The sequence below is a fragment of the Pinus tabuliformis genome, chromosome 9 (genome assembly GCF_031772625.1).
Source record: "Pinus tabuliformis cultivar Carrire ecotype Pingquan chromosome 9, CPIR1, whole genome shotgun sequence".
Classification (NCBI taxonomy): domain Eukaryota; kingdom Viridiplantae; phylum Streptophyta; class Pinopsida; order Pinales; family Pinaceae; genus Pinus; species Pinus tabuliformis.
In genome coordinates, this window is record NC_142307.1 from 1,854,742,400 (window position 1) to 1,854,767,822 (window position 25,423).

Here is a 25,423-nt window from a genome sequence, read left to right on the forward strand (position 1 = left end):
TGCATTACTTCTCTTGTTTTCTGTGCCAAACTCTTAGAAATCTTTGCTATCAATCAGCCTCGATTTCTGTGCAAGGTGCCTCAATTTTTGTGCAGTAAACAGCCTCAAAATTTGTGCAATCAACCATCTGTTGACATTTGGGTAGCTTTGGGATGAATTTCCCCCAAGAGAAATCCAATTACCCCAAGGAAAAATCTAGCTACCCGAAGGAGAAAGCATCTTGCCCCAAAAGGAGAATTTGAATTTAATAAAAGGAAATTATTATTTAGCACTCTCATTATTATTTGATGTGTCAAATTTATTTGGGCAAGCAATCATCAAGGCATTTGGTAAATATATTTAACTATTATCAAGAGCAAAATAAAGAAGGTTTTTTCCTCAAGTTGGCCTCACTAAGTGAAGAGACACTTTGGCACAAAGACACCCCTTGGCTACTCCACCATCTAATATAAATAAACAAGCCTTGGAGCTCATTCATCGCCAACTATCACTCATCTATCTCTTTTATCTGCAGCCAAGAAGTCTGAGGTCTTCAACTAAGATGGAAGGAAAAAGGGCCGAAATTTTGTTCTGAAGGGAGGCCATAATGAGCCTCAATTGGTCTGCTAACTGAGGCCGCAAGGTCTCTAGGTATGCGCATGGATTTCTAAGGGTGGTCGAGACCTAAAGGAGGCCTAATCTGACCTTTGTTTTGGACATGACTAGGAGAAGGGCTGGCTGAATTTCTAAAGAGCATTCTGGGCATAAGTACGTGGCAGATTTATGTGCAAGTGCCAATCTCTGTGAACAAGCCACATATGATCCTGTGTTATTTCAGATAGGTCCAAGCCCTAACTTGGAAGGACAACGCAAGGATAGAGGGCTTGTTAGAGGAAGTCTAGCACTGGATTTGAAGGGTTGTTTAGCCAAGAAATGGACCCGTCCTGTAGTTGCCACAGGGTACCCTAATCAGGGCTGAAACTTCAGAGATAAAGTGTGCACAAGAACAAGTTTTATGAGCAGAAGATGACATCCTCAAAGGTATGTAATTGTATTGTGAAGTTGATGATTTGCAAGGTGGTTTAGCTCCAAGATGGACAGGTCTGTAGCAGCCTGTGTTCAATGGTGTTGGGCTATTGGAGAGAGCCCTAGTTCAATGGACAAATAGGCAGATATGTCAAAGTGTACGGGCAGTCTTGTGATTGACCTTTGAAGGAGCTAAAGGGCAACCAAGAGGGCTAGTTACCAAGCCCTTGTTCATTGAGTTGCAGAGAGGTTATCTTCAATGATGTATGGCAGCTTCCTTATGACAGTGATGTATGGAAGCGTCCTAATGACAACGATGTATGGCAACGTCCTAATGACAATGACGTATGGCAGTGTCCTTATCACAATGTTGTATGGCAGCTTCCTTATGACAGTGATGCCCTTAAGCAAGTCATCATGAATGACTAGCTCGCCCCTTGTCGTTTTACTAACATTCTTCATGATAATCCGAAAAATACCATTGATAATTTGCCTTCTTTCACGGGTAATAATGCAATCAATGCTAGAGATCATCTTGAAAAGTTCACTCATTGTATGCTAAAGTTCAATGGCAATGCATATGATACGCATGAAGATGTCAAGATGCGACTCTTTGTTCTTTCGTTAGAAGATGATGCATTGGATTGGTTTTGGGAGCTCCCTGATAAAACATTTGACTCTTTACAATCGATTATTGATGCCTTTGAAGATAAATTTGGAGATCAAAGGGCCTCGCCTTGTGCCTCTAGTACTATGAAGAAAGAAGAAAGTGACCCTGTGAAGGACCCAAGTATCCTAGAAAGGTGTCAAGAGAATGTGCCAAATCGATCTTTGCCATACTGCAGACCCTATGATCATTTTCATGATGAATCTATTTGTGTTGTTGCAAGAAGAATCCTCGATAGCAGAGAGGTAGGGACAAAAGATCAAATTTATATTGATTATGAAAAAGAAAATGACAAGCATTTTATCGAGGAATTAAATCAAATGATTAAAGACATGCAATTTAGTAAAGCACAGTTGATGAAAACCATGGAACTTAATCAAAAGATATTAATAGAAAATCACGCCAAGGAAATGGAATCCATGCACTCCAATCAAATGGCCACCATAGAGGAAAAGCATGCTAAATTAATGGGGGCTATGATGTCCAATATGCATAATTGTTTGATTGCCATAAAAGCAGATAATGATAAAGTGATAAAAAATATGGAAGAAAATCATGCCAAAGAAATCACTGCTATAAAAGTTGAACATTCTAGCCAAATGGTTGTTATTCAAGATAAGCTGGACAAAATGGAAAAATCACAGGTGCAAGATTTTCAGCATACACTAGATGATGAAGGCAAGCACAAAGAACTTTCGACAAATCACAAGCCTCCTAGTCCGCTAAAGCAATTATCATCTCACTGCAAGGAGGCCTCTCGTCCCATTGGAAACAGATTAACCGGAAATGTCGTGGTTGAAGAAGAAATTAAGAAAAAGCAGTCTTTTGTGTCACCTTTGACGAGATATATTCAGAATAAGATTGGGCATACTTCAGATTCTTCAGATTTTTCATCTGGGCATTTTCAAGATCAAGACAAAAAATCAACATTGGTCACATTATTAGTGTCACAGCATGTCGGGAACAAAAATAAAAAGAAGAAAAGAAGAAGGAAGAGGTTTGATGCATCTGACGACCGGGAGCGGCTCGATATTCAGATAAGATAGAGTCCTACGATATGCAGGATTGGGCATGGCACATCAGAGAAGCAGCCCTTGGATCTGCCTAAAAGTCAGCAGATGCTCAGTATCTCTAACCCTACTCCCTTTCATTTTATGTCATTAGTTAGTTTTCTTTTATGTTATAAGTCTTTACATTTCAGTTTGTTAGAGTAGATTTTTCTATTCCAACAGACTTTCTACATATGCATGACGATTTGGATTTTGAATGTATATCTATTTGATGGACTTCTATTTTCTTGGATACAAGATTATGGATTCTCGCGTCACTTTGATGAAGCAACGTGTCCCCATATGTAGCCAGGGGTTGCACCCATTTTGTCATAAGTCCAAGGAAGCAGTTGGACAAAAATTTTCAAGGCTGAATTCATCAACTAGCTATCTGTCATGTCATTGTAAACCCAAATTCTGCAAATTGTAATGTAAATGATGCTAGTACGACAATGTAATTATGTAACAACCTAGGTAAGCTTATGATTTTGGCGACGAATTTCATCCTAGGATATTTTTTAACCTCACCGATTATCTGTGTTTCTAAACATGGCTAATCAGAAGAGTTTTTTCGTTCCAGCTTAAACCACAACGCTAGAATGAAATTTATTGACAAAGTCTTATGTAAGTCCTAGTGTTCTCAGTCGAGTCTATTGTAAAAGTGATTTGGCTAAATTATTTTATCACAAGTCACTTGATCTACTAGATCATATTGTGTCGCAGAATTGGGTTAATGTTATGAGGGTCTATAACGAAAGGTATTCCGCCTTTGAGGGTTAAATTTGTAATTATCTATTGTAATAATATTTTAGTGCATGGTCCCTCGCAATCAGACACCGGGGCTAAACTATTTGAGGGTGGAAAAATAATTAATCCCCACAAGTGTCAATTAATTTATTTTTTTGGCAAAATAAATATTAAATCCAAAGCTGGAAAATTAATTAATTTAGAGTCAAAAAATAAATTCTAGAGAAATTAATTTCTCCAAATGGAAAATGACCAAAAATTTCATGGGTCAAAATGGTTTTTTTAAGAAAAATTAAATCCCTTGGACCTTAGTTGTTAAGTCAAAGTCAAATTTTTGAGAAAATTAGTTCAAAATAATTATTTTTGAACTAATTAAAAATGGGTTTATTGAGAAATTTGAAAATTCTTCAAAAATAAATATTTTCGACAGCGGAGATTAAAAGTTGATCAAGTATTTATCAATGGTCAAGATTATTTTGAAGGGGATCAAGCCAACTAGTCGTTATTTTCCACTTCGAGGGATTTCTCTATAAATAGAAGGCATTTTGCTTCTATTCCTCATCTTTGGTGAGTGTAAAATTTTGTAAAGTTGGTGTGAAGCCATTGTTTTGTTGGGAACGTTTGAATTTCATAATAAAAGACTTTGGGGTACAGTTCATGGTGTCTTTGTCTCATTGATCTGTGGTATGTGTTGGGTATGTGCTTTCCTATATTGTGCTTAAAATTTTATAAGCTTGTTTATTCATTAGATGGTGATAAGAACATTCTATTGGTAGATTTTGGGTCTATCTTAGGTGATCTAATTCGCCATATGTTTAACAAGTTTTCTTGAAGAAAATATATAGAGTTTGCAGGCTCCCCGACCCTTCGGCTCCAAGTTCACAGACTGTAGGCACAGGCTGACCTTGTTTGGACTCCAAGAAATTTATGTGATTTTCATGATTCGCTAAGGCTGTGGTTAATACTCTATCTTTCGAAATACATTGAGCCATTGTTATTATTCAAAAATTATCTCTCAAAATATTTTATTTTCACAAGCATTGTATATTTGTATATATCTTGTAAATTATTTTTTGTAAAATCATTTTTGTAAAATAATTTTTTCTAACCCTAGTTTTGCAGCTAGTTAGGGTTTGGGATTTATTTAGAATTTTTTGTATATATTGGGGTTTTGGGTATTTTTATTTTCATTTGTACAGGTGAATCCCAAGCTATTTCAAGAAGATTTGTTGGGGTTTGAGCTAGATCTAAGCCCTTGAGGTTAAGATCTAGTGTCGAATTTTTTCGCAGAGCTAGCATCAAGGAATTTTGTAGTGATTTGGGTGATTATTGAAGATCTGAAGCAAACAATAATTTTTTGTGAGGGTTTCAATTTTTTTAGGGCCTAGTCGCAGCCCTAAGAGGGCCACGACCTGCTTGTTTTACCCATACCATAAGGCATAGAGGCCTCGGCCTCCACTTCTAGCTGGACAACAGCCCTTTGAGGACTTGTCGTGGTCATTTTCAGGACTTTTAGGCATGGTCGTAGACCCTAAAGGCCCTTGGCCTCCCCTAGAAAACCTGTTGCGGGCCTTAAAAGGCCTCCTCCCACCTTTCGTTGTCCTTATTCCCTCTCGGCCTACTCTTCCTCCCCTCCACTCAGCCTCCATCCCTTTTGGTTTCCCTCTCTCACCCTTGTCGTGGCCTCTCCATGACCTCTGCTCCTCTGCGGCAGCCCTTTGTGGGCTCATTCCTTAGGCTACAGCCCCTCTAGGGCTTGCGAGTCTGCGACAAGCCTCTAAGGCCTTCCTCATCTTAACACAGGCCTATCTAGGCCTTGTTTCCTTGCTGTTTGCCCTCTCTTCCCCTCATTTGTCTCTATGGGCGATCATTTACTTTCTGAGCTAATAATTGGTGTGTTTTGCAAAGGTGTTGGCACAAGTGTGTGATTGCAAGTGGTTTCTCTTCATTGGAGAAAAATTTGGCAAGTTCTTCAAGGCCATAAGGCCTAAGGGTTTGATCTTTTAACGCTCCTTATTTCACTGTTTTGCTACAGCAAGATAATCAATTCATAACAGTAGTAAAACATTCAATTTGGATGCCCTAAAATCATTTAACAAATTTCCTAAGATCACTGACTAATCATTGGACAAATTTGGCATCTTTGTTTGGGTGAAATTTCATGACTGTCATCTTTGTTTTTAGTGCATCACAAGTTATGATATAACAGTGACAATTGCATCATAAAAGGTAAACTCATTTCAAGACCTTGTGTTAGAAAAGTTGGTTTGACATTTGGGTTTCTATTGCTTACATTTGGCATGCATAGGCATCTCATCTTTACATCTAAAGAGCTCTCAATTAAATTCACTCACTATTGTTGTAAAGTTCACTTATAGCTCACTGAATATCATGAGAACATAAGTAGAATAAAAGTTTACTCTTATTTATGTTCTAATTGCTCATTGTGGAAAGGGTTTGCTTATGTTGTTTAATGTGCTAGCATTTGACTTTGGAGCTAACTCTTGTGAAAGTTACACTCTACACTAGTAAGCTCACTCTCTAAAAGCACCTTAAATCTCGAATGGAATCTTGTTGAATGGTTTAAGTATTTGAGGCATATTGATCTAACTGTTTCCATCACTCTAATTGGCATTGAAATAACTTGTTCCAATGGTGTTTAAAGAATACATTGAATATCTCTTGAGAAATTTGTGATCTATGAGTGTCAAAGAGCTTTGAGAATCTAATTGGTAATAATTGTGATCTAATTACAATATTGGCATCTAAGATCTAAGTGTTCTTAATTTGAGGATTTGTTGAACATCTCTTGAATAATTGTGGGCATTAAAGAATTCAATCGTAATATTGGCATTATCTTGTTGAGCTTCTAATTGCATTGATTGTCTAATCATCATTGCCATATTGTATTAATCGCATCAAGTGGATAAGTGTTTTAGTTCTCTTCCTTGCCATTAATGACATTTTATGGTTATTTTGGCTTTGCGGCACATTGGTGATCATTCCCTTTAAGAGCATATATCTTGTGATTATTGAGCAATTGTATCATCTTATATCTTGTTGGGCAAATTGTGTCTTGGTTATTTTTTGTATCTTTTGAGCACTTGTTAAATTGGCACTAGTCTTGTGGATAAGATTACATTTTCTAAGCATTGTTAAGAACTTGATATCTTAACTTGAAGTAAATCACAACTAAAGTATTTAAAAGAACATTTAAATAATCTCACCTTAAGAAAGCACTCGTCAATCTTGCATCAGCGTCCGAAGACTAGTCTTGCATTAATAATTTACCTCCAAGCATAAGCTTGGTTGATTGAGAGATAGGAACACCCTTCCAATCTTTGCTTGAGAAGTTTGGCCCTATAGTATTTAAAATGGTGACCTTGCAGTCGTAAGAGCCACAGTCTCTGCAGCGTCGGAGGCACCGGGTATGTTAGATTTCAAAGAGAGGGATCGTTAACCAAGTCATTACTTGCTTCACCTTGACTTCTCTCTGCCACTTACTTTAGAGTTTAGTCTGAATATAGATAAAGTTCAAGGGATACACCTAGAATATGCACCTAATTAAAAGCAATCAAGATTCTTGCATCACACCTAAGTCATAGGATTTGCATAGCATATAGGATAGTTAAGCATTCAAGCAATGGTTGTTCATCCGGTCATTTGGTCCCCAACTGATATAAAGCAAGTAAGTTGACTCCATAAGGCACTAGTTTCATAAGTAATTTAATATAATCTCTAAAGGCTTGATAAATCAACCAAGTGGCTAGGCCATTCCATCATGTCTCCCAGACTCGTTGGTTTCCAACTTGTCTTTCATTTCCATCTTCCGTAGGGACCACCCCCAATACACTGTTGTTGAGAGATAGCTAGAACAGAGAGGTCAGGAATCAGAGTGACAGTCCCTAACCTGAGTTGTTGTCGCACCGTTCCTATACAATCTGAGTGACAACATGCCCAAACTAGGTCAAGGGTGTGGAATTGATCAACGCTAGAGGGGCTTGACCAGGTTTGGGAGGAGAATAGGATCAAAGGAGTAATTTTCTTTTAAAATTTAAATGCAATGATCCAAATGAGGACATTAACCCAAAGTAACCTAGGGAGAGGAATGATCCTTGAGCTAGGGCTTGCAATATCTCAAGATTCCACCATCGGATTAAGCTCAATTTTGGAGGACCCTTTGAGAAAACCCAACATAGTTGTAGACCAAATTTCAAGGGTTTTGGATGGCTACAAAGGATTTCTCTTGATGCCCTAGGAAAGCTTCTAGCTTAGGCCTAGAGAGAGGAGAAAGGGTGAAAAAGATATTCGTTTAAGTGATCATCAAGGGCTAGACCAGTGCCTTGCCTTAGGGATAGAGGAGATTTGGAGATTTGGAGAAGCTTTCACCCAATCAAGGAGACCTTAGGCAACTTCACATGACATCTAGGGTATGAACTCGTCTACCAAAGATATTTATACTTCAATGTGCAAGTTTTGATGACTTATCGATGTAATATCAATAAATTTCAACCTCTAGGAACATTCATTCACCATACAAGACACATGTATTATGCAACACATCAAAAGTCCAAAATTCCACAAAATTATTTTGAGGGCAATTTCAGATCTAGAGAGTGAAAATTCCATACATTATTCATGTGACAAGATAGATGTAAAAATAAACATGAAAACGAACACTTACATGTATAGTGAGTATATTCAATCATCAATTCAAGACATAATTTGAAGCCCCTAAGAGATAGTAACCAAACATCAAAATTCATCCATGAAACCAAGCTCATCCTCCAAAAGGGAATGTGAAATTCTCACAAGAGATACTAATCCAATCCAAGTGTTGATGAGAGGAATGAATGAGCCTCTCATCTATTTATGTCCTTCCTAAAGAGTCCGATTTGCCTAATTAGGCCCAATTAAGCCCCAAATAATACAATAATGTGCAATATTAACATCCATTGGTGACAAGCCCACCAAGATAGCTCCATAACACAAAAATAAGCCTCTCGAAAAGGCAAAATAGTAAACATGATGAGTCGTTGGGCCATTGAGAAGGCCTAGTGGAGTCTAAAGTGTGCTACAATGATAAAGGGGTTAGCCCCTTGATATCCATGCAAGTCACATGTAGTGTCCCCAAGTGGGTATGGGGGCACAATGATATCTTCATGGGTCTCCAAGTAGATCAACAATGCCATTAAACCATCTGTAAGGGCTAGAATGATGACATAAACCCTCCCTTTGTCTCCCGTGATGAGACACATCCTCGTCTGGGCCCTGGAATGTTTTCCAAGTGTATGGTACAAATGTGAAGTCGATTGGGCGCAGTGATCCAACTGCATCATCCTCATCTAAAAAGGTGGAACACAAGCAGTCAATGAATGGTGTCAGGGATCCATGAAGTGCTCTCTACTATGGTGGAGGCTCATGGCTCTCAACACTCACACTACAAGTGCCAATGTGACCCTCTAGATGGCTTGGACCTTGTATAGGGAGACCAAACCCCAAATGGAGACCCACCTACAATCATGCATAAGATCCAATCCATCCCATTGCCCTCCAGTACAACAAATCATTATTGTAATCAATTAAAAGAGCCTACAAATCATGGAATCAAATGGCCACTTCATGATGGCATGCCCTTCCATAGTGAGTTTTGGCATGTACAGGTGTCTCCAAGCTCTATAAGGGGGGTTAACCAAGGACCCTATTAGGTGGTTTCAGCCTTTAAAGGAGGTGACATGTCCATGGTACATCCATCAAGTGGTAGGTGGTATGTGATATAATGATGGAATGGAGAGGGGATCAGGGGAAGGCTCCAAGCCACATGCCATGGTACAAGGGTAGCTATAGTAGGGGAAGCCCACACTTGGGTATATGAGTGTAGGAGGGAGCAATCACGGTACATGAGTTACCCCGGACTTTGTTTTTCCACCCTTCTTCATATGCCTTTTGCCTCTGATTGATTTTTCTTCATAACTGCTCGGGGCTCCAGGGGATGAGAACATGATGTGTAAGATACAGCAGCAGATACCCCCTTTAAGTGGGGCAGTTCATTGCCAACCAAGGGTTGGGACAATCATGGGTTCCTTAATGTGGAGGGGGCTCGTCTAGGGCCCATAGGAACCAGGGTGATGGCCATAGATAAAGGGTAGAGCTCCTGTTTGGTTTTTGCCCACGTGCTAAATTTGCATGTTCCGGCCATCTTTTGCATTTTGTGGTACATTTCCTGTTGAAAGTGGCCAAATTATGCTTTTTCTTTTCTTTTTAGCTGCATCAACCTTCGGGGCATCGTTCTAGGCCCGACCCAAGGAGTGGGAAAAGGGGAGTGGGAGGCTAACTCTTTGTGGACCCAGTGCACAAATGTGGAACCGGATGGGAAAAGTGATAAATGGGGTTAAAATGAGCATAGGGCGGTGATGTATATGGTGTCGGGAAGCGGGACCATGGAACCAAAATCAGGACTTCCCATGTAGTGCTAGCCCTAAAGCTATTAGCTAGTAAAGGAGATCCCACGGGACTAGGATACAGGGTTAACCACCAAATCGAGCAGAGGAGACAAGAGTACAAACCTAGCCCACTCTTTCTGCCGAATCCCCCCACCAATCCATGCCCAAAAGTGTCCATGATAAGTAAACAAAATTACTCAACTACACCAATGAAAAGCCATACCTTCGGGGTCGGGAGGCCCACCTTCAAACATACGATCATAACAAATGGGCGAGGGACCACATGACTGGCTTAGGTGGCAGAGATAGTGACACATCGAGCTATCTGGTAGCTACAAGGGGCTGCTGGCTGCTGGCTGAGGACCATCTACGAGAAAATTTTCTCCTATGGATACTACCCACGGATGGTGGGTAACACACCTCTTTTGCTTGAAGCAACTTTGTCGATCGGCATCATATTTTTTCTTTTTTGTGCATCTTGCATCCAATCCTCTTCACCATCAATGCTTTCAAACATCGACAGCTTCGATGTTTGCTGTTTTGTATTTTCATGCATCTGCATCCAATCTTCTTCAGCTTCAGCATTTCAGTCTTCTCAGCAACTTCAATGTTTGCTTCTCTTTCATGAAGCACCTTGTCTAGCAATTTTTTACACTAACACCTCTCTTCATGGAGCACCCATGGTGATTGTTGTCAGATTTTATCTTTTAGTGCATCTGCATCTGATCTCCTTCAGCTTCAGTTGTTCATTGACAAAATTTTTACTTTTCATGCATGTACAATCGATCTTTTGAATTTTCACAATATGAACAGTCATGGACTCATGGTGTTTGCTTCCAGCCTTGTAGGTTGCCACGACTCTCTTTCTGAAGCACGTTCATTGATTATTGCCATGTTTTTCCTTTCATGTGCTCTGTGATGGATCGTCTTGAGCAATTCAACATCAGAATGTTATGACGGCAAGAGAATTGCAATCAAGATTCCAGTGCTCATGCAAACATGTGTAAAGGGAGCTTAATCATATAACAGACAAGCTATCATAACAAGGTTGCAGTAGACAGCAAGGATCTCTTCTGTGACAATCATCAAAGACAATGTGAGGAAGCACTGCCCCCAAGATAGATTAGTTTCTAAGCTTTTTTCCTTTTCTTCTTTCATGTTGTTATGAACTTGTCTAATGGACAGAATATTCATGTACTCATTCTCTATGGTCATCCTAGGTTTAGATTACTGAACCTACAGCAGATATGTTCTTTCATTAAAAAAATTAAGGTGATGATGCTTTATTAATTGCTGAATGTATCTCTTTAATTGATAGAAAAGAAACAGTTTTTATCTGGGGAAAAACATTTACAGGACATAAGAGACATAATTACCATAATCGACATGACTCTAAAGTATAATAAAGCATAATTACGCATTACACCCAAGATATGATCAATAGAGCTGTTTGGCATAATATTTTTATGGGTGGATGATTGAAGTCAAAAATACCATTGTAATCAAATAACATAGATGGTAGATCTCTCGTGATCACTGCATACAAAGTACATATTGAGACAAATGACAGCTCTCCAAGACAAGCTTGCACATAAAGCAAATTTACGTGCCAAATATACTATCTTTCAAGATTCCGTAGCTGTCATTGACGAAAATTTATTTAACACAAAGGCTTAGTAAATAGAATCATACCCAAAAATCCTGGAAGTCTTGATAAGAAATATGATGCACCGACATCAGGGTGCAGTCCCAATCCTGTTTCTGGCATTGCAAAGAGCTGCATGATTGCACTAAAAAATGTCACAAGACCTTAATTAAATTGTGGTTAGGATCCCGTATGGAAATACTAACATTCCACGAATCAGTGTTATGACTCTTAACATACTAGCATACCATCTGTACTCATTTTCTAGTTCAAGACATTCTCTAAGCAAAGAACGAGCATAACAAGTGTTCTCTAGTACTGGAAAAGACACACCGCAATGGGAATAAATCATATACAGAGAAACATAAGATGAACTTCAGGAATATATAACACCATTTTAAGGGTCATTTTACTACGTCCTAGATAGATGTGTTTCTCATGTGAAATTAGACATCTAATACAAAGATGAAAGAAAATATGAGATGCAAGGATATTCCTCCTACAAAATGCATAGCAAGCAGGCATTGAAGACCCAGTTCTATGCACCCTAATGTATGGTAGAAGTTGAAATGAAACCCTTTCTAGCAGCTTAGAATTTCTATCAAAAAGACATGAAAAGTTGACTGAATACAGTGTTCTCTGTCGCCACTCGAAACTTCCCATGCATGGAAATGCCAGCACCTCCTCCCATGACAATCCCATTTAGCAAAGCAACCTTCAACGCCAAAATCATCAGCAGTCCAGAGTCACACTCAAATTGTAAGTGACAAGGAAGAATTCATATTAATTTGTTAAACCAATTTTATTAAAAATGTAACTGAGGATGTTGTAAGTTATTTGGTTGTTCTCTTGGATAGAGTACTCACTTGGGGCTTTCTGTATGTTCCGAGTATATAGTTCATGATATATTCAAGCCAGAAATAGTATGCAGGCCGACTGTAGTTACCTGATATGCACCACATAAATCATAAATGTGTTATGAATAAAATATATATAGATAATATAAATAAACAATAATGATATTAATAGTTAATTAAACAGTAATTATTTACTGAAAAGGCATGTCTCTAGATACATGACCATTCATGAAGGGCCACCTGCCTAGCTATATAAGTAGGCCTTCATTTGTAACAATCATCATCTCATATCTTTTCTATATTCAAATATTTATATTATTTATTATCCTATGATGGACATTTTTATATACCAGATATTCTGAGTATTCTGCTGCGTATACGAACTTTGTTCGTTACAATGGTATCAGAGCACATTGGTATCAGAGCCATGTTCTTTGATCCCGGCCTTTGGCCATTAAGTCTTCGTCAACCTTGTTGCGATCACAATTGAATAGTTTTGCTACACAGCTTTTGGAGTTTTTCCATTTTGCTGGTTTTGTCATTCAGGGATTTTGCCATTTTATATATTTATATATATATATAAAACAAGTTATTAAAAACAATTATAAAAAAAAGTCAAAAATATATATATATATATATATATATATATTAAAAAAAGAAAAAAAAAAAAAAGAGATAACTAAAGAAAATAGAAAAATAAAAAAACAAGTATATATTTAAGTCCGAAAATATTAAACAAAAAGATTAAAAAAAGAAAAGTAAAAAAAAATAATAATAATAATAAATAGAATCTATAAAATAAAAATAAAAACAAGAGATAAAATATATATATATATATAATTTAGAAAAAAAAATGGAAAAGCCCGAAATTCCAACAACCGGTCAAAACCAAGCCCGTCAGCCCCACTGCCCACCAATTCGTTGTGTGTAATAACCACAAGCCTTCGACTAGTCGTTGTTGTCCCTGTTGCAATTCAATTGCCCGACAGAGCCCCGTCGTCAGCTACTGCAACCCACATACCACACCCTGGAGACACCGAACCAACAGGCAGCCACAGCGACTTGACCATGGTACATTACTCTGCCATTGACGTCATCCATTCGCATCCATCTGCAGTCCGAGTTATTTCCCTGTTCCCCGTTGATCCTTGACCACCACAAACCTTTCTTCTCATTACCCACAGACCACGTCGTCAGTCTGAGTGATCTGCCCTCCTATCTCTTGTCATTCAAATTTCATACAGCCACCCACGTTCCAGTCGCGTCCCTATTCACCCTCAAAGCACGGCATACGAGATCACTTTGACATTTCTCTGTAGTGTACGGTCCTCATCACAGTCGACAATCACGTCCCTCTGCTATCCATTACCATCTCCGTCAACTTGTCCGTGATCAAGAAAACCACCGCCTTGTTCCATAGAAGCCAGACCATATACAATTAATTAATTTGGTCTCAATGGTAAGTCGCATCTGTATTGGATTTAATAAGGTATCAGTTTTTAATAGTTTGGAATTAGACGATTTATATTAGTGAATGATATATAAATAGATAACTTATATTTATATATTTTTCAACATATATTTATAGAATTTAAAAAAAGGAAAAAAATCATAAAAGATTTTGAAAAAAAGGGCCACTTATAGTTAACAACAAAGTATCATTGGGCAAAATTATCGACCAATGCAAAAGGGAAAAAGGAAATTTCCAAAGTTTTGATTCATATTTTTAAAAGAGTGTTATTATCAAAAAAGACAAAAAGGGTACTTAACAAAAAGCAAAATAATTAAAGAAGGGTTCCTACAAAGTTTAAAGAAGTGAAGAAAAAGAAAATATGGGTTTCTTTTCAAGATGTCCTTTTTATTTAGAGAGATATTTTAATTGTCAAGAGTCATTTAGAAATCAAAATGTCGTCTACACAAAATGTTACAAAACTTTTACTTTAGTTGAACATCTAAGTGATACACAAAAACAATTGTTAGCAAGAGATATAAAACAATTCATGGCAACACTTGGGCAACAACATGCAGATTTTAATAAGGAAATGAAGAAAATGGAATCCAAATTGCAAATTAAATGCCCATAATCACTCCTACAAAATGATGTAATCCAATATACTGAGAAATTGCAACTGGAAGATCAAGAGAGACAAAATAATAAAACTTCGGCAAAACAATAAGCGTTACAACAGGGATATAAAGATCTTGCTGATATGCATTACAAGGAAGTAATGGAAAAGGATGAAGAAATTTCTCACCTCAAGGACCACGTTGAAAAATTGCTTGCACAAGTCAAGAAGACTAAGGTCACAAAGAGGAACTCAAGAAGCACTTATCAAAAGAAAAAGAGGGAAGTTTGGGGTTTACTAAAAAATAAAATAAAAATAAAAATAATTGTAAACCCTAGACCAAATTGCCCTAGTCTATTATAGTGGTATCAAAGCACAAGCATCATGTCAGATTGTGGTGAATGGTATTTTATGGTTCCTGAAGACACCAACAACGTCACTGTAAGGAGGAGGAGGAATAACCATCTTTTTGATATGGGGGACAGAGTAGAACGTGACCCTGGTATCTTACTACAAGAATTGTTATAGGGGCAGCAACAGAGGAATCAACAGTTGCAACAGCGAGGGCAGCCGGAGATAGCTCAAGCCTTGACCCAAGGGCAGCAACAAATTGTGGTGTTAATTGCTCACCTCACCGGCCAGCTGAATGTCACTGCCACCAATAGGACTACAACTGAAGGAAGTGGGAATCAAAATCCCGTCCCATCTATCAACCAAGCCAACAGCAGGAAGCATGGTCGGCCACTTCTACCTCAATTTATAGACAATCAAGTGCCAACAAGCCAAGAAGCAGTTGAGCCAAATCAACTCCTAAACACTTATGCTCAGCACTATGCACGATTAGAAGAAAATACTCCAGCAGTTATGTCTTTCAATGAGTATAGTAACTTTCAATACCGGAATAAACCCCGAGGACAACCTAATGGAGAATTATGATGTAAGGTAAGTAAACTTTCCTTACCCTCATTTAATGGATCATCTAAATGTACAGCAAGGGCTTGGGTGCAAAAACTGGACACCTACTTCAAGCTCAATCCTATGGATGAGGCAGACGCAATTCAATTTGCCACATTACACCTTGAAGGGGAGCACATGATTGGTCGTATCATGGTCTAGTAACTTTGGGGCATGCTAACATCACTTCTTATGAATATTTTATACAAATACTGATAGAAAGATTTGACCAAAAGAACGCAGAAATCCACTTTGGAGAACTGGCACTACTTAAGCAAACAGGATCACATGAAGAGTTTATTGCAGAATTTGAACACACCGCGCTTATGGTGACAAATATATCTGAAGAGTGATTAGTTATGCTTTTCACTGAAGCATTAGCTGAGCCCCTACAAGGATGGGTCAAAACATTCAATCCCACAACTCTTCAAGAAGACTCGAGACTTGGGTAATGCAGTGGTTAAAGCTAAGGCTCTGTCCAAGCCTTTCATCCCTCCAAAAGATAAGGAGAAGAAGCCTTTCCAACGTGATGGGCCCTATTGTCGCAAAGAATGTCTAGGCACCGTGACAACGGCTTAGATCGGGGGTTGTCACCCTGATCCCCAATCTCTCTGTTTAAGCTGTCTCCCTACAGTAGGCTAAGGGCGGTAGACCCTCTGGAAAAGTGGAATGAAGAAGAACCGTTAAAATTGGCAACTAGGGGCAAACTCCATGTGGGTCATCTTATTAGTGGAAGCTGATATTTTTCTTGGATCCCTCTCATCGAGATGTGTAGGATTGATCTAAAGATCATCTGATTTCGATAAGTATTCAGGGAGATATGAATTTATTTATGTTATGGGGCAATTCGTGAAGGTCGGCCAGCAACCAAATAAACCCCACTTGTGCTCAACGTTTTAGTATAAATACAGGTGGCCTTCAAGTCATTTTCAACACACATGGGATCTCTTCCTCTCTACTTGTCTTTGGGTTTTAATAGAGGAGAGATCCTAAGGGATAACGCTGCCCTAATGTAGAGGGCAGAAGTCGGAACTACAGGGAACTGTCGGAACTGGCGGAACTGTCCGAAACTACCGGAACTGCCAAGAACTGTCGGAATTACCGACATTGTAAGGAACTGCCGGGAACAACCAGAACTATCGGAACTGTCGGGAACTGCCAAGAACTGCTGGAATAGCCGGAACAACCGGAACTGCTGGGAACTGCCGAAACTGCGGGAACTGCGAGGAACTGTGGGAACCGCCGGGAACAGCTGGAACTGCTGGAACTACAGGAACTGTCGGAACTACCAAAACTGCCAAAACTGTCGGGAACTGCCGGAACTGCCGAGAACAGCCGGAACAACCAGAACTGCCTAGAACAGCAGGAACAGTCGGAACTGTCGGAATTGTTGGAAACTGTCAGAGCATCTGTCTCCGAAGGAGCGCAGCATGCAAGGGACAACTAACTAACATTGGGACAATCGTATGGTACTTAGCAGCAAATACACCAAGCATGCAATGTTACAGCTAGCATGCAAGGAACAGCTAGCATACAACATCAAGCATGCTAAGGACAACAAGCATGCTAGAAACAACAAGCATGCTAGGGACAACAAGCAAGCAAGGTGCGGCCAGCACATAGGTCAATATGGAAACATGGTGTAGTAATGTCACATAATGTAGTACAGTGATGGGTACAGTCATGATTAATGAAGCATGATGAGATGCAACATAGTGATGATGGGTGTAGCATGGTGCACGGTGAGGTGCAGCATGATGACGAAATGCAGCACAACGATAGGTGAAGGAGTCACCTTAGAGAATCAATTGAAGCAACATGTCTTCAACTGATCTCATGTATCATCTTCTTAGAGATGATCTATGCTCTTATCTAGATAAGTCAAAGTGTTGACTTATGTTGTAAACGTACTATCTCTCTCTCTCTTTGCTGAACTATTGAAGACCATATAAGAAGAATTGATCAAGGGTTTCCCCACATTGGGGTTTGTCCCTGGCTAGCACCACATCTTGTGTCCTCTTGTCTTGGCTTGTCTTCTGCGATTTATGTTTATGTTCTATCTGCAGTTTACTTAAATGCTGATGTGATTGCTAATCTGGAAAAGATATTGAGCTAACTATGAAAATTGAAATAAGTTTCTCTAAGCACAAAACATACCTAAAATTAACATGGTATCAAAGCTGAGGTGAAGACAATGCCCAAGCAAGAGTGAAAGAGCAATCACCGAAGACAGTTCGGAAAGGACAAAAGAATCAGTGGATTCCTCATCCCTCTTCAAATTCAACGAGGGTGAAGTCGAAGCAGAGAATATTATCAGAATGGCACAACGGAAGTTTCTGATGGCCTACCTAAAGATCACTTCATTAGGAAGTCCGGATCTAAGGGTGGAAGGAAAGGCAGAGGCCTTGGTTGCAATAGGTTCAGCCATTATGCGAAGGAGTGTCCGAATGGTAGTGACACATCTCTTGATGAAGATAACAATCATTCCAGGGACATCTTCAATGATCAAAGGAATGACTAGTAATGCAAGTCGTCAAGGAAATGGCCGACTCTTTAAAGAAAGCAAAGAACCCAGATTCTTTGGGAATCTGGCTTATTGATTGTAGTGCTTCAAGGCACTTCATCGGATAGAAGGGTGCACTCTCTAATTTGGTAGAGATGGAAACAATCGTGGGATTATACTTGGAGCCGATGCCACCTATCCCGGAAAGGGTGTAGGGAATGTTACCCCTCAATTGAATGAGGGTAACTCGATTCATTTACAAAATCTCTTTTATGTACCTGATCGTAATAAGAACCCGGTGTCCATCTCGGAAATGGAAGTCAAAGGTTTTAGGGTGGCATTCATCGATGGAAAGGTACGTGTTAAAAAATAGAATTTTCAAAGATGCTTTTTCTCATGGGTTCAGGGTTGGCAATTTGTATCAAGTTGCAGGATGGTCCATTGGGGATCATGTCAATTGACATATCGCATCTATAACACCGGAGGTCTACCTATGGGGCCCTACCCGATGTGAGTCAGATGGTGATAGGGATGCCTGAATTCAAGAAGAGCATGAAGGTACATGTCTGAGATGTACCGAAGGAAAATCTTATAAGGGGACCATTCCCCTCATGCAGCAGGTCCACAGGTTTGGAACAACCCGAGGAGTTTGAGATTCATGATCAGGAATCTCATGTATAGAGGTGGAAGAAAGCCCTCTATGGCTTGAAGCAAAACACCCCGGACGTAGTATGAGAGGATTGATAGCTGTATGATGAAGTTGAGATTCACTAGGAGTGAAACCGGTCCAAACCATTTCCCGAAGGTTGTGGATGATAGACCTCTCATACCGACACCTTATGAGGACGACCTATTTCTAACAGGTGCAGACCCTCTCATTTGCAGAAGTAAGAGGGAGTTGGATTCCGGATGTGAAATGATAAACTGCAAGCTTGTGACTACCTCGAGGATCTTAATTTTCAGAAGTTATATGGTAGTGATGTCGGACCAGATTTGGGAAATGCCTCTCAGTTTCATAAACTCATTCGCGTTGATGTTCTTGGTGAACTTCCGTCCGGACATATGTTTTGCAGTTAGCATGGTGAGCTCATATTTGGTTGAGCCTCACTGGATTGGTGTTGTTGGACACCTAATCCTAAATGGGTTAGTGTGGAAGCTGAATAGACTAAGTAGTCCAAGAGACCTTGGGATGTGAAACCCAGCGGTCACAACAATGCACTATAAATGTATATCAGTTGTTAATAAAAAATGTACTGCATGATTTATCTTTCATTTGGTCTTACTACCCATGTGTGTTTAACATGGTATCAAAGCAGGTGTATTCCTGCCCTGCATAATTAATTTGAGCCATTTGTTTTATGGCCTTTCTGTGCAGTTTATTTCTGCCATGAACTTCATGAATATTTTCTCATGAATATTTCTTCAGCTAAATTTTAGCTGCAACCTGTTAATACCGTTGCTGGTGTCTACTCTCCATATAGAAGTGCCTCCATACCCCTGAAAATGCCTGCGCTGCTCCTCCATATAATTAGCTGCTCCTGACACTGCATGCGCTCTGTCCTGAGAATTTTCTGCCTAAAATCCGCTGCTGACTAACATCTCTAACCTCTGTCTGCCATACCGGCGCTCTCTGTACCTGCGCTCTCATTCTCTGCCACTACCTACTCTCTGTCCATAAACGCCCCATTTAAAAGTGCTGCTCCATCTGCGATTTACCATTATTGGCTGTCCTGACTGCCAAGCGTTTCATGATAATTAACGCTGTCATGTTGCAACATAAACCTAATATGCGTTACGCCCCCGCCTGTCTTTCCAATGCATCTGCGTACATCTTGTTCTAATCAAAGACCATTCAGGTTCTGTTTCCATGTGAAAGCGGCTGAACCTGTGGGTTGAGGCGTGAATCCAAGTGCGTGTGAGAGAGGCATGAACCCAAGTGCGTGGAGAATCCTTCGAACAACGCTGTGGTTTAACCTGCCTATGGTTTAACGCTGGAGCTGTATACTTTCTGACAACGCTGTGGTTTATTTGATTATGTAACGATTTTTATGTCTAATGTGGTGTTCTGGACATGGTACTCATATCGTTTTCTAGAACAGCGAATATTAAACCATAAACTACACGCAGAAACGAGGTGTATCGTTGTAAGCAGCTCGATCGGTATAAGTATTAAAAAATTCGAAGTTTTGGGTTCTTTTCCCTTGAAATCTGTGAATTTCTGGCTTGTATGGAAACTCGCCTGTGATTTTATTGTGTTTTTGTCGACTTTTTGAGCGGTCTGGCCCTGGATTGCTCACTCTGTAATCTTTGGCGATTTTCTAGAGTCTCGTCGTGGAGAGATTGCAGTGGATCTATGTTTGAATGGTGATGTACTGTGCGTGGTGCAGCGAAAGCGTGGAGATGTGCTGTTATTCATATAGGTGCAGAGCCTTGATCTTCCGACATGTTTCATGATGGAATTCTTCTTTGTTTGGAGCTTTGTGAAAATACAAATAACCTCCAAAAATTTCATCTGCCCCTTCTCCAGAAAGAACCATCTTTACACCCAGGGACTTGATTTTGCGAGACATCAGGAACATTGGTACACTGGCCCTTACAGTGGTGACATCAAATGTTTCAATATGATAGATAACATCCTCTATTGCATCAACACCATCCTGGACAGAAAAATGAAATTCATGATGTATGGTACCAAGACTCTCTGCAACTTCTTTAGCAGCTATTAAGTCAGGAGATCCCTGTAAACCAATGGAGAAGGAATGGAGCTTTGGTCCCCACTCTTGAGCAGCCTTTGTGCCTTCCAAATAACGGGAAGCAACCGCAGCAACTAATGATGAGTCAAGGCCTCCAGATAACAGAACTCCAAAAGGAACATCTGACATGAGTCTTTTAATCACGGCACACTCAAATGCTTGTCGAAGAGCCAAGGGATCATAAGGAGTAGATGGTATAGCTTCCGAATACCAAGGTGGGAGCGGGAGCTTCAGCTGTAGCTGTTGCTGCTCATTCATTGTGTTAACGCCTACTCCAAGTGGTTAATATCCTCGACACATATCTCAGATTGTGCGTTATCCGGATTGCCCTCGTTTGATCCTCTGCGTTTTTTCTGAAAATCGTGGCTCCAAGCAATGGTGGAAAGACCGTGTAATGGTGGCATAAAGACGACTGTAAATCTGGCATGAGCCTTGAACGTTGGTCAAAACGCTGTTGTGGTGAATGTTGGTCCAACCTGGACTCCTCTCTCAACACCATCGAAGAGCTAATTCCATGAACTGTTGTGCCCTGTAGAGCCCGTGGTACATTGATTCGAGCCGTTCTGAAAATTATGGTGTGTTGGTCAACATGACTATGCCTTGAAATATTCTGGTATGTTGTGTATTGAATAATCCTTTTCTGGCCGCAACCGCGTTAAGAATTCTTTTAAAAGGTTAAATGGTATGATGGCATAGTGTTGATAAAACTGCGGATTTATTAGAATGGAATATGTGCGATGACCTTTTTATATATGCATTATGGTGGGCATAAATGAGTAAAAAAAAAAAACGGGGGATATTTATAAAAGTCTAATCTTTCGTGTGAAACGCTTTTTTTTAGGAGAAGCATTTACAGTGTTCGGCTTGATTCTAAGCAAGATGTAGTATGTGAGCTTTGCTACAGCCAAAGAATGTGGGTGGGCACCATACGGTAGAGAATCTGCTATTTCGATGAACAGCTCTGATTAACAGCAGACTTTGGAGTAGAGAAGTTATCACTTTATTTTTTGTGTTGTACACATTTGTGTCACTTTTAACCTCACTGTTTCTATACTATATATATGCAAAAGAGGGTGTTTATTATAAGGTAATATTCACAAAATGCATCCTTCGCTTACAAAATATAGGTAGAAGGTTACAATTTTGAGTGTTCAACAAACAAAAAGAGGTTATAGTAATCGCAGTTATAGTCCATTTGGTCTGCGAACTTGCAAATTCTCATTTAATCAACCAGTTTTGCGTAAATTATAGCGCAAGGTATTATAGTTGGAGAAAATGGCTAGATTTGATGATGTATTAGAGTTACTGAATACACTAATACACTCCACTATTGGTGGGATGGTAAATGTCAGCAAAGACACTCTTTGTGACATTCAGACCTGCCTGCATGATGCACAAGAAAAGATTGATTTTTTGCAACTAGAATCTCAGTTCCAGCAAGATGAGCTTCAACAGATTTGTCATTCCAAATTGTTTTCTGCTCAAAACAATATGTTGTTCAAGGTTAAAACAAACACCCATCAACAACCAACAAGTGGTGAAATTAGTAAGATTGAGGTTGAATCAGATCCAGAACCCAATAAAGCAGCAGTTGTACATGCAGATGCAGAAACTCAGTCTGCACTTCCCAAGCCCATCATCAGACCTTGGGAACAGCTTGTCCACAACAAGCACAGAACTGGTCTTGGATATCACAAGGACTTGTCCTTTCATATTCTAGACTACGCCAAGCCCATTCAGTTTCAGAGCGCTGGATTCATTCATGACAGTTCACTTGCTCCTCATGACAGTTCAACTTCAGCTGATCTAGACTCTGCCTCTCTTCCACAACAACAACAACAACAACAGATTGTGAAATGCCAACACTGTGACTGAGTTGGCCATCTGAAAGATCACTGTTATGATCTTCATCCATGTAAGCACTGTCATAAAACCAGTCATTCTTCAAACAGATGCTTCAAAAACAAACGTTCTGCAAGAACAAAGATTCATCTTGGATGGATCGCTTCTTGGCAATGGGCATCAACAGCGAAGAAGATATTCCAAACACATGTCAGAACTTGTTCCAGAGTATTGAACAGTCTTGCAGTTGAGTTTTCTCCATCTTCTCACCTTGTATCTGACAGGGCGGGAAATGATGGTCATCTACAAGCTTCAAAGCCACATCAAGCGAGCCTGAGCCACAACCTGCCACACCAGTTTCAGAGTTGTAGCCAGAGACAAAGATGCCCGTGAACATGCCTTCAGTTGGCAATCTGGGACACTTCCTCTAGCAAAAGACTTCAGCTTCTTGCCAGTTTTGGAAGAATTCCAGGAACAAAATTGAGAACACTTCCTCTAGCAGAAGACTCCAACTTCTTGCCAGTTTTTGGAAGAGTTCCAGGAATTGCATTTGTAGGAATTTACAGGGTAAGTTCCTCAGAAAGAATACCAAAAGGACACCGCTCACAACCAGATCTCAAATCAATACACCAGTATTTTTGACGTGGTTAAAACCCTCAAAGTGCAAGGAGGGAAACAGTCCACGGCCTGTCCCAACGTGGGTACTACAGGCAATTTATTAATCAAAGAATGAAAATTTACATAAGCTTCTCTCATGCACGGATTACCCGAACAATGACCCTCCATGCGCTTTAAATAGAACTCATGGACCAATCGGGTGTCAAGCCACGGATCAAGTGTCGGTAATACCGAGGTGAGAGTGAACCGTCAGATCACTACATATCGTGACCGTCGGATTGTAAGTTACAAAATGTACAACGGTAAAGAAACACACTTTACCTAACTCTAACCTAACTCTATACTAGACCAAGTTGAACTTAACTATATCCTATGTGTCGGAATATCCTAACATCCCCCCTTAAGAACAACTTGGGATAGGATTGAAGGATTTACAAATATGACACAATAGGAGAAGGAAGGAGGCACTAGAGCCTATCCCCCCTTAGTGACAACTTCCTGAACTCCAAGCATATATCGAAGTTTAGTGAACTTCGCCTCTGTGAGAGCCTTTGTGAAGATGTCTGCAACCTGATCATCTGTTGGACAATATTGCACTTCAAGAACATGGTCATGAATGAGCTTTCTGATGAAGTGCATGTGTAGTTCAATGTGTTTGCTGCGCTGATGCTGGACTGGATCTTTGCATAGCTGAATGGCACTTTGATTATCACACCAAAGTGTGGTTGGATGCTGCTGCTCAAAGCCAAACTCTGATAGGATCTGACGAAGCCACAAGGCTTCCTTACTAGCTTCCACGGCACCACGATACTCTGCTTCTGCTGACGAAAGAGAAATGGCAGCCTGTTTCTTACAAGCCCATGTAATAGGTCCTGAACCAAGAGTGAAGACATAACCGGCAGTAGACTTCCGATCATCATGGTCACCAGCCCAATCAGAATCAGTGAAACCAACTAACAGAGGAGCTGCTTTGGCACTGTAATGAATCCCAAATTGTACTGTACCTCGAACATAACGAAGTATTCTTTTAGCTGCTTTCCAATGACTTTCACGGGGGTTTTGCATAAAACGAGCAACAAGGCCAACAGCAAAGGAAAGATCAGGACGAGTATGGGTTAAATACAAGAGTTTTCCGACAAGTTGACGGTATAAGGTAGCATCAACTTCAGGAGAAGTACAAGAGACTGAAAGTTTGACTCCAGACTGAAAGGGAGAAGGGGCTGGCTTACAGTCTTCCATGTGAAAATGACGAAGAATATCACAAGCATACTTGGACTGGGAAAGGAAAATACCCTCCTGGGATTGCAAGACTTGAAGACCGAGAAAATAGTGTAAGTGTCCTAAGTCTGTCATTTCAAATTTCTTTTTAAGGCTGGACTTCACATGGTTTATAAGGTTGGGATCACTACCAGTAAGAATAAGATCATCAACATAAAGAACAAGGATGATAAGAGAGTTGCCCACTTTCTTGGTGTAGACAGTATTGTCAGAATGACACCTAGAAAAGCCAGATTCTAAAAGAAAGCTATCCATTTTGGCATACCAAGCCCGAGGAGCCTGCTTGAGGCCATAAAGGGATTTCTTAAGTCGACAAACAAGGCTGGAGTCTGTTTGTATGAAGCCAATGGGTTGTTCCATATAGATTTCTTCCTGCAAGTCCCCATGCAAGAAGGCAGATTTAACATCCATTTGATGGACTTCCCATTTTAAAGAGGCAGCAAGGGAAAGAACAAGGCGGATAGAGTTCATTTTGGCAACAGGGGAGAAGGTTTCAGTGTAGTCAATGCCTTCAACCTGTGAAAAGCCCTTAGCAACGAGACGAGCTTTATGTTTATCAACTTTCCCATCTGGTCCATACTTGGTTCTGTAAACCCATTTACATCTAACAAGTTTGCGTCCCTTTGGTAGAGGAACAAGATCCCATGTATCATTTGTCATCAATGAATGATACTCTTCATTCATAGCTGCTTCCCAATGTGGATGGCCTGAAGCTTCTGCAAAAGTGTCAGGATCATGATTTACTGGAGCTTGAGCCAGTAAAGAAGAGGCTCTTTCAAACTGAGAACGTGTACGTCGCTGATCTGTAGGATCACCGGCAAGATCACCTGCTGCATCCCGAGTAGCACGGACCCATCTTGGAAGTTGAGGATCCTGAGAAGGTGGGGGAGGATTATCATCCTCGCTTTCATCATCTGAAGAAGAAATGTTTTCAAAGGTAGAAGAGATAGGAAGAGGTGGCACATCCGCCGGACTAGGCTCGCAGGCCGATTTATT

At 40.0% G+C, this 25,423-nt stretch overlaps 1 protein-coding gene and 1 pseudogene across 1 annotated transcript in view; both read right to left on the reverse strand.

The window, feature by feature from the left end:
* The window catches only part of LOC149156263 (3-hydroxyisobutyryl-CoA hydrolase 1-like), a 349,800-nt gene that overhangs the window by 189,650 nt on the left and 134,727 nt on the right, over positions 1-25,423 (reverse strand). The window contains exons 6-8 of the mRNA XM_089438049.1: positions 12,423-12,502; positions 12,188-12,271; positions 11,604-11,688 (exon numbers count right to left, since the gene is read on the reverse strand). Of these exons, the coding sequence (XP_089294175.1) occupies positions 11,604-11,688; positions 12,188-12,271; positions 12,423-12,502 (249 nt within the window). The remainder of the gene's footprint in view (positions 1-11,603; positions 11,689-12,187; positions 12,272-12,422; positions 12,503-25,423) is intronic.
* Positions 20,345-20,947, reverse strand: LOC149156264 (asparagine synthetase [glutamine-hydrolyzing] 1 pseudogene; annotated as a pseudogene).